The 17,116-nt window shown below is 37.6% G+C and overlaps 1 protein-coding gene and 1 long non-coding RNA gene across 2 annotated transcripts; both read left to right on the plus strand.

Annotated features, from left to right (window-relative positions):
- Positions 1 to 4,763: 4,763 nt before the first annotated feature.
- LOC112171344 (disease resistance protein RPM1) lies at positions 4,764 to 14,303 on the plus strand. The gene is made up of 4 exons (XM_040508542.1): positions 4,764 to 5,187; positions 5,279 to 5,716; positions 12,940 to 13,637; positions 13,740 to 14,303. Exons 1-4 carry the CDS (start codon positions 4,764 to 4,766, stop codon positions 14,301 to 14,303), a joined length of 2,124 nt encoding a protein of 707 aa, XP_040364476.1.
- A 205-nt stretch (positions 14,304 to 14,508) lies between these two features.
- Positions 14,509 to 15,130, plus strand: LOC112168715. Its single transcript, XR_002924374.2, has 2 exons — positions 14,509 to 14,766; positions 14,860 to 15,130. It is a non-coding gene; the product is annotated as an uncharacterized LOC112168715 (long non-coding RNA).
- The last annotated feature ends 1,986 nt before the right edge of the window (positions 15,131 to 17,116 follow it).

The following is a 17,116-nucleotide window of genomic DNA, read 5'->3' on the forward strand; positions in this document are numbered from 1 at the left end:
CATGCGTAGAGTTGGCTCTGGCCAAACCCTAGTTTCATTTGATCTATAAAAAAGAAAATAATGATCTATACAAAAGAAAATCTCTCTCTCTCTCTCTCTGTCTCTCTCATAATGTGTCAATTTCGCTGATTGTATACTAGCATGATGTTGGGCTTGTAGTTAAGCAGGTAATTTCTGAATTAGGTGGTTAATTTTTGAAACTCAAAAGTCCAAGGTTGACATGTACTAATCCTTGTAAAGAAGTTGAGATTATTCAATTCCAAGTTAGAAATGAGCCATCCTTTTCTGATCTTTTTTTTCTTCTTCTTTTTTGTCTGATATCCACCTTTATAACAGTGCATGACTAACACAATGTTTCTTACTTTCATAAAATAAGAAATTTTGATTACTTCCTGCCTGGGACAATTTGTAATTGTAGTGGCTGGTATATTTTGTATTTTTATAAGTGAGAGGTATTGAGTTTATGCACGCAAGAATGAGTAATGGTTGTGTGATAATTAATAATTGATTATTTCCTCGTTATTGCTTACAAAGAGTTGCGCGATTGATAACTTAATACACATTTACGCAAGCGTACGTATCATTGTCAAGATAGGGAAATATTATGTCCAAAGTTTATCGTACCACGGGGATTAGTGGCTAACCCACCATCCTTGGGTAATCGAAAATAAAGACACTTAGCAAACAAAGGAAAGAAAAATAAATAAAATTGCTCATCTAAGACGCCAAGCGTTAGCAATGCTCGGCTTTGATTTTTACCAAACCCTAATCAAAACTAAGAGCCTAGTGGTGGATATGTACAAATGAGTGGAAGAGTTTAATGTTTAGGGTTGATTTTAACTTAACAAATAATAATGAAATGTAAAGCAGTAAAAATAAAAATGAAATTTAAACAATAAAAATGAGAATGTCGGGTGTTAGGGAGGTTCCTTCACCCAAATCTCATGTGTCGGAAGCAAATCTAATATAGATGCAAATTTCCTACTTTGGCGGTAGTTGTATCCAAGGCGGTTCAAGGCTCAAGGACCGAAATTCTCTTTCATGGTATTCCTACTCTGGTTCAAGGGTCGTAGGAACTCACTTGGTATGAATTAGAGTCGGTTTAAGGGTCACTAATTCACATCAAGAGGTGTAGAGATCGAGGAATTAGACTACTAAGCGACCTGCCCGTGCAATCATGCAACGAGTGTAAATCACCATGCTTATAACCCCTCGAATACAGCTTAGGAATTAGAGGGGGTCAAACCTCTAACTCCATCCTAGACATGCTCAAAATACGCACCCTAGAGTTGACTAGGCTCCTAGACATGCATTTTAACCCAACAAAAATAGACATAAGCATCCATGATATGAAAATTGCATCATTACCTTAAATTAAACATCTTTTACACAAAATTTGGGTTAGGGACACAACCCTAAACCCCAACAAGGAAATTACTCACAACACATAATCATAGACATCAAAATTACAAAATTCAAATAGAAAAGAGTAGAGAAGTGTAGGAGAAAACAAGAATAGTCACAAATAGCTAAATAGCTAGCATGACTAGTCTTGATTTACAACTTTCACAATTACCCAAGTCTTGAATCTTGTAGAGGAGAAGTCTTTGATGAATCTTTAAAGATTTGGGTGAGTAAAATCCTTCAAATCTCGAAATAAAATAGAAAGAAAAGAGGGAAAATGGTGAGGAAGGATGGGTAAGAGAGCAGCCCAAAGGGCTGCCTCTATTTTGTGATGTGGTACTGTAGCTGAGAGAGTGATAAGAATAGAATGAATAGGGTTGGTGATATATATACATATATATATATGAAGATGACCACAATTGTGAAGTTTCAAACCACCGATTGTAGTGGAGGACCACGTGCATGATATAGATATACCACTAATTGACCAAATAAGTTCCAAGGTTTTGTTTCCAGTAGCAGACTTCAAGTCCAGCCCCAATGTAAAGTTCACTGCATCCCCAAAATGATTTAGAAATATTCTTCCTAGTTTACTGATGGTGTTGGTCATAGTCTCTCTGGAGTGTTCCATGCGTAGAGTTGGCTCTGGCCAAACCCTAGCTAGTTTCATTTGATCTATACAAAAGAAAATATCTCTCTCTCTCTCTCTCTCTCTCTCTCACATAATGTGTCAATTTTGCTGATTGTATACTAGCATGAAGTTGGGCTTGTAGTTAAGCAGGTAATTTTTGAAACTCAAAAGTCCAAGGTTGACATGTACTAATCCCTGTAAAGAAGTTGAGACTATTCAATTCCAAGTTAGACAGTAGCCATCCTTTTCTTCTTCTTTTTTGTCTGATATCCACCTTTATAACAGTGCATGACTAACACAATGTTTTTTACTTTCATACAATAAGAAATTTTGATTACTTCCTGCCTGGGACAATCTGTAATTGTAGTGGTTGGCATACTTTGTATTTTTATTATCAAGAGGTATTGAGTTTATGCGCGCAAGAATGAGTAATCGTTGTGTGATAATAAACAATTGATTATTTCCTAGTTTTTGCTTACAAAGAGTTACGCGATTGACCAGAGAAACGAAGGAAGAGGAATGCATCCCTTCCTTTTATCGAGAGGTGGGTGCGCTTGACCCGACAGGCTTATATCATTTTTTTTTTGTCTAATTATGCATCATTAAAAGAAAAATTATGTATAACTTACATAGTATTACCATTTTAAGATTCGATATTTAAATAGAATGTATGTAATTATATCTTTTTACGAACATTATTTCTTCATTGTCCCTTTAACAAATAATCAAAAACAACTTGTATGAGAACTATGGAAATGAGAAGATTCTTGGCCTATAAATTGCTTATGAGAGACTTACACCGTCGGTGCATAGAATAATTTCCAATTTCCAATTGCTGATTGCTTTCTGTGGACCATCTCTGATTGTAACTTTCTTTGAATTATGTTTGCATTCCCACATGGTTTTGTTTTTTCCACTTTTGACTACCTTGTCAGTGCAATCAATGCCATTGTGAAAAGAACCTGGGTTGAGAGGAAGATGACCACAATTGTGAAGTTTCAAACCACCGATTTCAATGGAGGACCACGAGCATGATATAGTTGTACCACGGAAATTATTACATGGACTCGAACCATAGTACACGTGCTGGTCTGAGGTGATGTTATTGGGTCATGTGACTCGTAGTGATTTCTGATTGGTCTCTTAAATTAATTTTTTTTTTCACCCCTACATGGTCCCCACCACATTCGAGTGATATTATTAGGTTGGACCACCACATGGTACTCCAGGACCACCTAATAATTCCTCGCTGTACCACTACTTGACCAAACAGGTTCCATCAATGTTGGTGCATTAAATGACCCTGATAGAATTTTATTATAAATTATTAACTTTTATTTCTTTATGGTGCGGCTATTGCCACCCTACTAATTATTTTTTTCACCCTACATTTTCTTTTTAGCCTACAGGTATTTTTTTAATTTCAAGTTTACTTAATTCACCCATTTACCGTTCCAAAATACCATTTTCCAATGTAGGTTACTAGAGTTTAACTCAAATTCTTTTTCTATTTGGCTTCCTCCACGTCTCTAATCCTTTTTTTTTTTTTTCTATTGGCATAGCACAAGAACGATTGAAGGCGATGAATGTTAAGAAAGAAAGTGTTAGGGTTTAATGATGAATGAAGAGATTAAGAATGAAGTATAAATATGTCTTCTATATGGTGCTTGTTTGTTTGTTTATTTATTTTTTGAAAGGTTCTATATGGTGTTTAATAATTTTATATTAGGATATTTTAGTTTTTCAATAAATAAACAACAATTTTATATTATGATATTTTAGTTTTTTAATAAATTAACTTATATGGTAAAAAAGTAATTAATATGGTGGCAATAACCGCATTATTTAATTTCTCTATTTATGTTTGGTTGAGAAAAATTCTCCTCTCCAATCTTATTGATCAGTGAATTGAAATGCACTGTTCTTTCCTGTATGACAATTAAGAAAGAAATTTATGAGAACACTTTTGATTGCCATGAGAATTATTGAAGTTAATCCACTGTCCAGGAAAACGGAGGTTTACTTTAAAAAGTAGGGGTGGGATCGGTTTGGCTCGGCTCGGGAATGAGCCTATACCGAGACCGATACCGGAATTTTAGCAGGGTAACCGATTGATCCTGAAACCGATCGATTCGGTATAGTTTCGGCACCAATCGGTTTCAACAGTTTGCAGATGGAGATGAAGAGCAAGCTGGGGCTTTCGAGCGGCGAAGCGACGCCAACTTATTCCACCCGGGCTTCCACGCGCATGACACCACCACCTCGCCGTCTCCGTCAACCCGTACCCATGGCTCACCACGAATCCCAGCAACTCGATCCGACACAGAACCACCATGGGAACCGCCGTCATGATCTGGTTTCGGCTCGGTTCTGTCAATACGGTATGCTTTTCACCCATACCGGTGCCGATCCGTTTGCAGAGGTTTCGGTACGGTTCGGATCGGGATTCCGGCGAAACCACTCATCATACCGACCCGATCGATTTCGGCTCGGATCGGACGGGATCGGTTTCGGGATCTCGGTTTGGAATTCCCAGCCCTATTAAAAAGCTACACTTCAACAGTTGAAGGTAATTAGTTTTTGCTAGCTCTGTACCCGTTTCACTGTGGTAAGGCACTAGCTGGCAAAACACGTACGCCTTATAAGTTAGGATTCATTCCATCATATTAGCTACACAACAATCGAATCTCAGTGGGATACAGATTCAAAAGAAAGAAAAATATAAAAGATGGCCATGGCTTCAGCTGCAATAGACCTTTTGCTTGGGAAAATAGTGTCATTTCTTGACGACCAATTGTCACTGTTAGGAGGAGTTCATGATGAACTTGAAGAAATCAAGCGCGAGCTTATAGTCATGAAAGACTTCTTGGAGGATGCAGAAAGAACCGGTGTTGTCAGTGAAGTGGAGAAAACATGGGTGGCGAATGTGAGGGACGTTTCCGTAAACGTTGAAGACTTCATTGACGAGTTCACCTACCACATCAACAACCAGAGAAGTTGGAGTCCATTTACAAGAACGCTTCGTAAATCCCTTCGCTTCCCTAAGAATCTTTGGGAGAGGCATCGGATTGCCACAAAGTTGCAGAAGATCATCAAAATTATCAAAGCCTTTCCAGAGAGAAGCCTACGCAACGGAGTTAAACCTATAGAAGGTGTTTCTTATTCCCACTACGAACCTGATCGGCTGAGAATCTTAAGGGAGTCATCTATTTTCCTTCAAGATGATGATTGTGGGAATTATAGATGCTAAAGAGAAGTCGGTCACAATGTTGTTGTCTTCACAAGCTCAAAGAACTGTGATTTCTGTTGTTGGAATGGGTGGCTCTGGCAAGTCTACCTTGGTTGCAAAGACCTTCAATGGCCAGACTGTAAAGGAACATTTCGATTGCTGTGCGTGGATTACTGTCTCGCAAACGTACACGGTTGAAGATCTACTCAGAGTAATCATGAAGGAGCTTCTCCGAGCAGTGAAGGAGCAGATTCCAGTAGACTTGAGCGACATGAGCTATTCACATTTGGTGGAAATGCTGGCCAGCTATTTGAAGGAAAAGAGGTACATGATTGTCTTAGATGATGTGTGGGATATCAATCTTTGGAGAAAAATAAGTGCGGCACTTCCAGATGGACCACATGGAAGCCGGGTCATGCTTACAACTCGTAAAGAAAACATTGCTTCTTTTGTAAAACCATAATTACATGCTCACAACATATGCACACAATCATAAAAGGGATTAAGGCTTACCTTCAGCAATTACTGGCATGGATTCCATCTTATGCAACTGCAAACACGAACACTGAATATAGCCTTCTGTTACTTACCAACTTGCTTCTCAATGGACAGAACAATATGCAAAACGTCGGTAGTAATCAGGGACCAATTCATCTGTATATATCGGAGACTTAACCCTCAAGAAGCTTCCCATTAAAGCTATCCATATCGGTTTAGGTTTCCTAGTTAGATTCTTAATGTATCACAACTTGTAGCCTTCCTTGTAGACTAAGCAATAGATTACTATCCTTAATGAATTGATACACTATTCATTAAGTCACTAGTATTGATTTACTGTTTGTATCCATGTTAAACTAGGATTGATATTAAGCTAATCATCAATTACTTTATGATGATATGTGTTATGTCCATATTTGATCTTACAATCTCCCCCTTGGACTCACACATATCATGCTCGATGATTTGCACCAGAGAACATCAAAACCTACTTAACTTACTGAAGTGCGCGCCAGATAACAAACTCAAATCAAAAATCCATTCCAACATGGTCAGATCACAGTTACTTATGCAGAGCAAGAAACAGTATACATTTTAACAAAAATGCAGAGTTTCAAAACCACAAACATAAGCTCCTGCAATCCACATATGTCAAACCAGAAGTGATACAATATATGTTAATGTGTATCAACAAGTAAACATATATTAGGTCCTTCTTTATGTTTCCAAAACCAGAAACTCAAGCAAATTTACTGAACACTGATGGCTTAAAATTATTGCTTGAACCTCAACATCATGCTATACATGATTTAAGCCATCTGATAGCAAGTATAACTTTAAACACAAAATCGATAATTTTCAGAACATTCAACAAAAACTGCAGTAATAACCAAAATCTGAAAATACCTCAAAATTTATTAATAATAAAATCTGTCATTACAAACAAGTTGTGATAAACAAAATAAAAGATCACAACTAAAACACAAGAACTCAAAAAACCTTAGAATTTTAAATGCTCCAACTGGACTAACTCTCTACTGAACCTAAGCATCTAAATTAGCTAAAATTCCAATGCTTGCTGTATGTTTCTGGAATGCTGCTACTGACAATGCCTTAGTGAAAGGATCTGCTAGCTGTGAATTTGTGTCAATACTCAAAACAGCTATTTCACCATGCTTTACTCTTTCTCTAACACTGTAATACTTTAGATCAATATGCTTGGAATTATTTGACCTTTTACTGTTCTTGCTAAAGAAAACTGCAGCCTCATTGTCACAATAAATTACAAGTGTTCCAGCCACAATGTGACTCAATACTTTGGTCTGCATGAGAAAATTCCTAATCCAAAGTCCTTCACACACAGTTTCATATACTGCAATAAATTCAGCTTGCATAGTAGAAGTTGAAACAAGTGTTTGTTTCATGGTTTTCCAAGCAATAGCACCTCCTGCAAGCAAGAACACATATCCACAAGTGGACTTCTTGGAGTCTGGATAATTCCCTGCAAAATCCGAGTCTGAGAATCCAATGAGTTTCAGATCCTCCACTTGCCTATAAACTAGCATGTGGTTTTTAGTTCTCTGCAAGTATCTCAACACTTTCTTCCCAGCTACCCAATGTTCATGGCCTGGATTAGATTGGAATCTTGACAAAATCCCTACTGCAAAAGACAAATCCGGCCTAGTGCAGACTTGTGCATACATGAGACTTCCTACAAGTCTGGCATAAGGCTTTGACTCCATATTTTCTTTCTCAACATCACTATTGGGACTTTGCTTCTTGGTTAACTTATCTCCTTTGGACATGGGAACTTCTCCAGCTGCACACTTCTCCATACCAAACCTCTTTAAAACTTTGGTAATATAATTGTGTTGAGACAAACCAAGTAGTCTCTGTGCCCTATCTCTTTTAATCTCAATACCTAGTACATAGGATGCTTCTCCTAAGTCTTTCATGTCAAAATTCATTGACAGTAAACTCTTAGTATCTTTAAGCAATTTAATGTTACTGCTAGCCAAAAGTATATCATCCACATAGAGTACCAGAAAAATAAAATTGTTCGCAACAGTCTTCAAATAAACACACTCATCAACAAGATTTTCTGTAAATCCAAAAGTAGAAATCACAGAATCAAATTTCTTGTACCACTGTCTAGAAGCTTGTTTTAGGCCATAAATTGATTTTCTTAACTTACACACTCCAGTTTTCACTTCCAGCTTGTACAAACCCTTCTGGCTGCCTCATATAAATCACTTCATCTAGTTCGCCATTCAAGAAAGCTGTTTTAACATCCATCTGGTGCAGCTCCATATCAAAATGAGCCACTAAAGCCATGATTATCATAAACGAGTCTTTTGTAGAAACTGGAGAAAAAGTCTCAGTAAAGTCAATGCCCTCCTTCTGTGTAAAACCCTTGGCAACTAATCTTGCTTTATGTCTCTCTACATTGCCATTTGCATCTTTTTTGGTTTTGAAAACCCATTTACAACCTATAGGCTTCTGGTTGGGGTCAGGTTCAACTAATTCCCAAACTGCATTTTGACTCATGGAATTAATTTCTGCTTCCATTGCTAGCTGCCATTGATGAGATACACTACTTTCAATGGCCTGATTAAATGTAGTTGGATCATTGTCCTCTGCACAGTCCATTTCAATTTCTGCTTCTTGTAGATAAACAATGTAGTCACTCTCTTCCCCCCCATAAGTTGGTTTTCTTGCTCTCTGTGATCTTCTAGGTTGAGCTACTGGAGGATTTTGAGGTTCAGTTACTTGACCAGTTACGTGGTCAGTTACTTGGTCAGTGACATGGGCAGTGACTTGACCAGGTACAGTTACTTGGGTAGTTACATGGTCAGTGACATGGGCAGTGACTTGATCAGGTACAGTTACATGGTCAGTGACTTGGTCAGTTACTCGACCAGGGACAGTTACTTGGTCAGTGACATGGTCAGTCACTTGACCAGTTACTCGACCAGGGACAGTTACTTGGTCAGTGACATAGTCAGTTACGTGACCAGTGACATGATCAGTTACATCTTGTTCTAAAGGCAATGCTACACTTAAATTCTCATCTGACACAATTTCCTCAAAAGCTGAGGTTAAATCCTCAAGGTTTGTATTGTGAACTTTTTCACTTAGAAACTTTACTTGATGTGTTTCAAAAATTCTAGGTGAATGATGAGCAGAATATAACTTATAGCCTTTAGATTTATCTGGATAACCTACAAAATAGCAACTAACAGTTTTGGGGTCAAGTTTATTCAAGCTTGGATTATAAATCCTAGCTTCTGCATGACATCCCCAAACATGACAGTGATGAAGACTAGGTTTCCTGCCACACCAAAGCTCAAAAGCAGTATTTTCTATGGCTTTGCTAGGTGTTCTATTGCAAATATAATTTGCAGTTTTTAAAGCCTCACCCCACAGAAATTTAGGCAAACCAGTTGTACACATCATGCATCTAACCATGTTCAAAAGAGTCCTATTCTTTCTCTCTGCAACACCATTCTGTTGTGGATTATAGGGTGTTGTGTATTGAGCTTTAATTCCATTGTCTTGCAAAAACAAGGCAAATGGACCCTTTTGTTGGCCGGATTCAGTGTACTTTCCATAGAACTCTCCCCCTCTATCTGACCTTACTGTTTTGATTTTCTTTTCTAGTTGATTTTCTACCTCAGACTTAAAGATTTGAAAGGCTTTCAATGCTTGTGCCTTTTCTGAAAGTAGATAAATATAACTGTATCTAGAAAAGTCATCAATGAATGTGATAAAATACACATTCCCACAGATAGTTTGATGCCTAAATGGTCCACATATATCAGTGTGTATGAGTTCTAATAAATTTTGGCTTCTATATGCAGTCTTCTTTCTAGTATTAGTTATTTTTCCCTTAAAGCATTCAACACAGTCTGTTAGATCAGAAAAATCAAGTTCATTTAGGATGTTGTTTTTCACCAAAATTTTCAGTCTCTCCTTTGAAACATGGCCGAGTCTTCTATGCCATAAAAATGCAGACTTTTCATTTAGTTTGGTTCTTTTAACACCTATTAAAGTGTTAGTACTGTTTGTGTTATTTTCAACAAGTAAAATTTCTTGTTGAGCCATTGAACAATTTAACTGTAAATAATCATTCATAATAACACCAGAACCAATTTGAACAGAATTTTTAGAATTAAGAATTCCATTACTATCCATAACAAGTCTACAACCAGATTTTACTAAAAGAGAAACCGAAACCAAATTCCTTCTCATGGAAGGTACATAAAAAACATTGTCCAAAACTAACAATTTTCCTAATCCTAAATCGAGCTTTAAGGTTCCAATAGCCTTGACTGCCACTCTCATGCCATTGCCTACACACAGGTTCACTTCATCACTTTTTGGGATTCTCCTCCTTATGAATCCCTGCAAAGAATTAGTAATATGAATAGGTGAGCCTGAATCTATCCACCAAGACTGTGGTTCAACATTTATAAGATTAATTTCTAAAGAAAAAACTGTATTAGAAAAAATCTTACCCTTTTTGGCTAACCAATTTTTATAGCCAGTGCAGTCCTTTTTCATGTGTCCTACTCTTTTGCAAAAGTAGCACTTGAACCTAAATGGCCTATTTTCCTTGGCCACTGCAGCTGTTGAACTCTTAGTTATGGCTTTGATAGGCTTGAGCTTATTTTGGGGCTTTTTCCTTTTAGGCTTCTCAATGAGGTTAATGGTTGTAGCAGGTTCCTTTTCTTCCTTGATCCTAGATTCTTCATCCACACAGATGGATATAAGTTCATCTAGAGTCCAGTTTCCCTTTTGAGAGTTGTAACTGGTCCTAAGATGACTAAAACTGTTAGGCAAGGAATGTAGTGCATAATGCACTACCTGCTCATCCCTAACCCCCATCAAGAGCTCCCTGAGTCTGCCATTTATATTGATCATCTTCATAATATGCTCTCTAACTCCCCCTGAACCCATGTACTTCAAATCATGAAACTCCTTGGTTAGCCTAGCAGCTTCTGCCTTTTCACTTTCTTTAAACTTAGCACCTATGAGTTCCAAAAAATCTGATGCTAGCTCAGGTTCTTCTATACTTCCTCTGACAGTCTTGGACATAGAGGTACGAATGAGGTTCTTAGCCATTCTATTGGATCTATGCCACTTCTTGTAAAGATCAGTTTCCTTCTTAGTGCTCTTTTCAGTTAACTCTTCAGGTTTATCCTCAGTGAAGCAATAGTCTATGTTCTCATGCATTCCCATATAGTTCTCTACAGAATCTAGCCAAGCTCTATAGTTGGTTCCAGTTAGCATCAAGACACTGTTCAAGTTCATGTAAGAGTTACCTAAGGAGCAAAACAAAAATTCGTGTGAGTTCTCAATTTGTAAAGAAAATAACTTTAAGTTTTCTGTGTTTTATTTAGCTTTAAGCAACCAAAACAAGAACATACAGAAAACCTAAACAATCCATACTTGCATTCATATCAGTCCATAACCAAAAATAATGTTAAGCAACACTTTTGAGCAGAAGCATAACATCCTGGAGTTCTTTATCAATATACCATGTTCAATGAAAACAAGTTATCCAAAGAAATTTATCCACATCTTTAGACAGAAGAAAAATTTCTAAGTATCCGTATTTATTTTCATCAAGCACGCATATTGCTGTTTTGTATTCTAAAACCATACTTGACCACTTCTTTGGAAGATAAAACTGAAGCATAGTTTTAAAACACAAAACACAATTTCAGTTTTGTTATTCGATCAGTTACTGATTAGTTACCTGACCAGTTACTTGGTCAGTGACCTGGCCAGTTACATGGTCAGTGACCTGGCCAGTTACATGGTCAGTGACCTGGCCAGTTACATGGTCAGTGACCTGGCCAGTTACATGGTCAGTGACCTGGCCAGTTACATGGTCAGTGACCTGGCCAGTTACATGGTCAGTGACCTGACCAGTTACTTGGTCAGTGACCCGACCAGTTACATGGTCAGTGACCTGACTAGTTGGTCAGTTACCTGATCATCGTTTTCTGCCAACATCAATGAAGAATGCTTTGTGCATCATAATCACTTATGCCAACAGAAAACCACAAAACCCATGAGCTTTTAACTTTATATTCTACCCAGATTCATCCTTGTAAGAAAATTAAGCTCTCGTATCTGTCAATTTTAATAATGTGTAAACAAAATCTGGGAGATTTTTGTTCTTCATGCAATTTTTACACAATCACAGATACAATACCATATCATCAATCAATTCATCATGCATATTCAAGCACAATCAAAATTGTTTCGATTCCAAGAAACCACAGAACAATCAAGAAATTGTAAATTTCATCCGGTCACCATCTACTCTAACCTAACGCACGCCGGGAATGCAACTAGTGTTCTTGAGCACAATCAAAATTCAATTATCATGCTATGAATCGAAATCAATTTCACAGAAAAACCTGTTTTTGCTTTTTCCCCAATTTGCTGCTAAAAATCACAGCGGAAGCGTGAACTTGATATTTAACCAGATGCAGCAATTGACTTAAGTAACTTACCTTGATCAGTTACATGACCAGTTACATGGTCAGTTACATGGTCAGTTACCTGATCAGTGACTTGGTCCGTAAAGCAAAAACCCCTTTTTTTTTTTTTTTTTTTTTGTGTTTGTTTTGCAAAACCCTAAAACGATTTTGATACTTGTGAGCCTATGCTCTGATACCAATTGTAAAACCATAATTACATGCTCACAACATATGCACACAATCATAAAAGGGATTAAGGCTTACCTTCAGCAATTACTGGCATGGATTCCATCTTATGCAACTGCAAACACGAACACTGAATATAGCCTTCTGTTACTTACCAACTTGCTTCTCAATGGACAGAACAATATGCAAAACGTCGGTAGTAATCAGGGACCAATTCATCTGTATATATCGGAGACTTAACCCTCAAGAAGCTTCCCATTAAAGCTATCCATATCGGTTTAGGTTTCCTAGTTAGATTCTTAATGTATCACAACTTGTAGCCTTCCTTGTAGACTAAGCAATAGATTACTATCCTTAATGAATTGATACACTATTCATTAAGTCACTAGTATTGATTTACTGTTTGTATCCATGTTAAACTAGGATTGATATTAAGCTAATCATCAATTACTTTATGATGATATGTGTTATGTCCATATTTGATCTTACATCTTTTCCATATGGGCTTGGAAGTTATGTCCACCATGTTCAGCCTCTAAACAAGAGTGAGGCGTGGCATCTTTTTTCCATGAAAGCTTTCTTCAGTTGTCCTAATAGCTGTTGTCCAACTGAGCTCGAACATATAGCTAGAGATCTTGTTGACAAATGCGAAGGCTTACCTCTAGGAATTGTTGCTTTGGGCGCTCTCATGTCAACCAAAAGTGTTCTGGCCGAGTGGATGAAGGTTTACGGCAGCTTGAACTGGGAGCTATGCAACAACCCTAGGCTTGAAGTGGTGAAGAGCATCTTACTGTTGAGCTTCAATGATTTACCGTACCGGCTAAAGCATTGCTTCCTATATTGTTGTGTTTTCCCTGAAGATTATGTGATCCAGTGTAGAAGGCTTATTAGACTGTGGATAGCGGAGGGGTTTGTGGAACAAGTTAGAGGTCCAAAGACAGAAGAGATAGCTGAGAGCTACATGGCGGAGCTCACGTGTCGATGCATGCTTCAAGTAGTTGAGAGGGAACCATCTGGGAGGGCAGAAACATTTAGGATGCATGATCTTCTGCGAGAACTCTGCATTTCAATTTCAGAAGCTGAGAACTTTTGTACCATATACAATGACCAAGAACCAGCTAAAGAGAGCAAGGCTCGCCGCGTGTCAATGCAAGCGAATTCTCGAGCACTAAGAAATCCGAAAGACATTTCGAAGGTTCGCACATTTTTCATGTTTGCTGCTTTTTCATTGAATTATCTGCCATCTGGTTTCCAACTGTTGAGAATCCTAGACCTTGAAGATGTTCCGATTGTGCAGTTGCCAGATGACATAGTGAACTGCTTCAATTTGATGTATTTAAATTTGAGAAGAACAAAAGTTAAAGAGCTTCCCAAAGACATCGGGAAACTCAGCAACTTAGAAATGCTAAACATAAGCAATTCGAAAACTAGATTACTTCCGGTTGGGATTTTGAAGTTACAGAAGCTACACCATCTCTTGATGTTGCATTTTAATGATCAAAAGTTGTGTTCTTTTGATTGTCTTGACGGCTGCACACAAGCTCCGCCGGGCATTTGTAAGCTAAAGAGCTTACAAGTTCTGGATACAGTCAAGGTGGAAGGCGAGTTGATCGAACAACTTCAGTCCATGACGCAACTCACAAGACTAGGCTTAGCAAATGTGAGGGAAGCTGATGAAAAAGATCTATGCAAGGCGCTCGAAAACGTGAAACTCATTGAGCAGTTGAATGTCATGACAACCGATGAGGATGAGGTGTTGCGCATATATGGACGCATTAGCGGAGGGTCCTCCAATGCTCAACACACTTTTCCTAACTGGAAAGTTAGAGAGGATTCCACTTTGGTTCCATTCTCTTCATAGCCTTTCCTACTTGGCTTTGCTCTGGTCTAGAGTAACACATGATTTTCTTCCTTGCATCCAAGAGCTGCCAAATTTGACAAGGCTGTGGTTGATTAATGCATATACAGGAGACGAGTTAGTCTTTCGCAGTGGATTCCGAAAGCTCACCGAGTTGATACTGCTCAACTTTTCTCAGTTGTCTGTGATCATCAATTCATCATAGAGAAGGGAGTGATGCCGGCATTAAAGACACTGGATATATGGGAATGCATGCAGTTGAAGCAAATTCCTCGGGGCATTGAACATCTCACAAATCTCAAACAATTGACTCTGTTAGGTGTTCCGAATGAGCTGATTGAGTGCATACGAGGAGAAGGAAGCATGGATAACTCAAAGGTTAAGCAGATTCCCAACATTGGTTATTGCTACAGAACTAGGTTTGGGTGGTCTCATGGTAGAACGCGATGATCTCCGCTACAGCAAGGTATTGTCACAAAACTGTTATCATGCATGTGACAACAAGACTATTGTATGTGTTTATTTCCTTTCTTACGAGTTGTATGCTCTTCATATGTAGGTAACTAGTAAGAGCTCACCAAGGTCGCGAATTTTGGATTGGGTTAGTTCATCATGATCGAATAAAATTGTTACAAAAGTCCATTTAGTGATATCAGTTGAAGACTTCATATAACATCAGCACGTATATGTATGGGTTGTACGTGTTGCTATGTTCTCTCTCTGTGCTCTATATATGCATGTATTGGTACAATGATCTATTCCCCTATGGTATTCCATTTATGTAGATTGCAATTAATATGCCTATCGTATGCACATACTTATGCACTTTACATTTATGCTTTGTTGCCTCATGTCTAGTTTTGCTTCTATTTTCTCTTTGCTTACATATAGCGTAACTTTTCGAGGAAATGTAATTTTAATAATTCTGCCATAAAGAAGTCAATTAGCATTTGATCTAGTGGAGAGACATAGTTGTCAAAAAAACATTTCAAAGATCATAAAACTGTTAGCTTATAGCTAATTTCTAGCATTACAAGAAGCAAAGGCTTGCACCTGCCCAAGGTTTAACGTTCAAGTCCCAAACCAAATCTCGAAGCAACCATACCTTTTAAGTTACGATCCTCTTCAATGCTCTCTTCCTACCCAGCAAGTCCACTAAACGCAATCAATAGATGCCTAACAAATTTCATTCAGTCAAATAACAAGTATAAGTGGATAAGCAGGTATAAGTCTCTATTTATATAATTATACATTAGCAAGATATTAAAGGCGAGCTCACAACAATTTTCTACATATGCCCTGAAAGAAACCAGAGTCGACAGATTGAAAGAGGTTTAAAACCCGTCCCACAAACATCAAGAGTCTCCCTATAAATAAGCAATCTAGTTGATGGACACAGTAGGCATCTAGCAAAGAGAACAACCCCCATTTGTGGCTTATAAAGACGAGCTACCCAGGAAACGCAACACCCGCCTCATCTAAAAGTACAATCTTATCAATTTATGGTTAGCACCTGAAAGTGGGTATAGTGAGATCGGACGAATTGATAATCTAACCATGCTCTGAGGTCCCAATCAAATGATCATAGCCACCCTATCATTGGGATAACATAAGTTGGTAAGGAAGGTCATATCCGAACGATTAGAGAGACAACATGAATAGATAAGGCAAAGAGAGGCATAAAGTCAATGTATGGATACCTCGTATGAAAGGTCAAACAAACTCTCGTATAAGAGCTATTGCTTCTCAAAGTGAATGCACCACTATGTATCCAATTGCTTAAAATTAAACATATTTCACGTTTGTCTATATCTATGATTTCTCCATTAAACAAGCATCAAGTTAAAAATTTGTTTCTAAACAAGAACTGAACATGTAAACTCTTAACTATGTTCATACTTTATTCTTCAAAAAGCCAACAATAACTATAATCATTGGTTCATACCAGTTGACTTAGAAACTAGCAGAACAAATCCAATAACACTGCAATACTCTTTGATTCATACCTTGATTTAATGCCAGCCCACTAATCCAATTCTTTAACCACAGAGTAAATTATCCATGTGTATGCATTCTTTGAGATAGGCCAGGTACAAACAAAGCAAATCGCCTGAAAAAATTTGAACAAATAGATTTAATCGATTCAAACCCTAAGTCAATTCAGCTAAGAAAACTAATAAAGGAAATAGAAAAATCAACAGCAGTCCAAAAATAATGGGCATATGTTGATGTTTAAGTTCTTGTAGTGCTAAATTGACATAGCTAAGTTACGTATCTTCACTTATTGATGAACTTTTCTACTTCCTCAACAGCCTAACAGCAATAAAAAAATCAACCAAGTCTTAGATCTCCAAAAATTCACAAACCAAGAAGGTAGAAATAAAAGACAATGTTCAAAATCATCACTACGTACTACAAAAAGTTAATCACACAACACTAATCACACAACTGAACAGAAATCATCTGTTGTGTGTTTAATTAAGCTTTATTGTACAACGGTATTAGTGATATTTTGTTGTGTGAATGTCAACAAAATGATAACTTTTTTATCAAAACTACCTTGCACAATATAATTAAGTATTGTCCATCGTCTGTGTCTTAAAAAATTTAGCGGCAGATTTCCCTCCACTCTGGAGTCTTGGTTGCTTCTTGAAACACTGAAATTTGGGCTACTAGGTATAATGGGTTTGACTTTTTCCATTGTATGATTGAAAAACTGAGCACCAAAGTTTGAAGAAGCTTGCTTGAATGTCTTCCCCAAGATAGGCCTAGTGCAATTTGTAGAAATTGTACAACAAATTAAGGTTTTCTGTTGT

The sequence above is a fragment of the Rosa chinensis genome, chromosome 6 (genome assembly GCF_002994745.2).
Source record: "Rosa chinensis cultivar Old Blush chromosome 6, RchiOBHm-V2, whole genome shotgun sequence".
Classification (NCBI taxonomy): Eukaryota; Viridiplantae; Streptophyta; class Magnoliopsida; order Rosales; family Rosaceae; genus Rosa; species Rosa chinensis.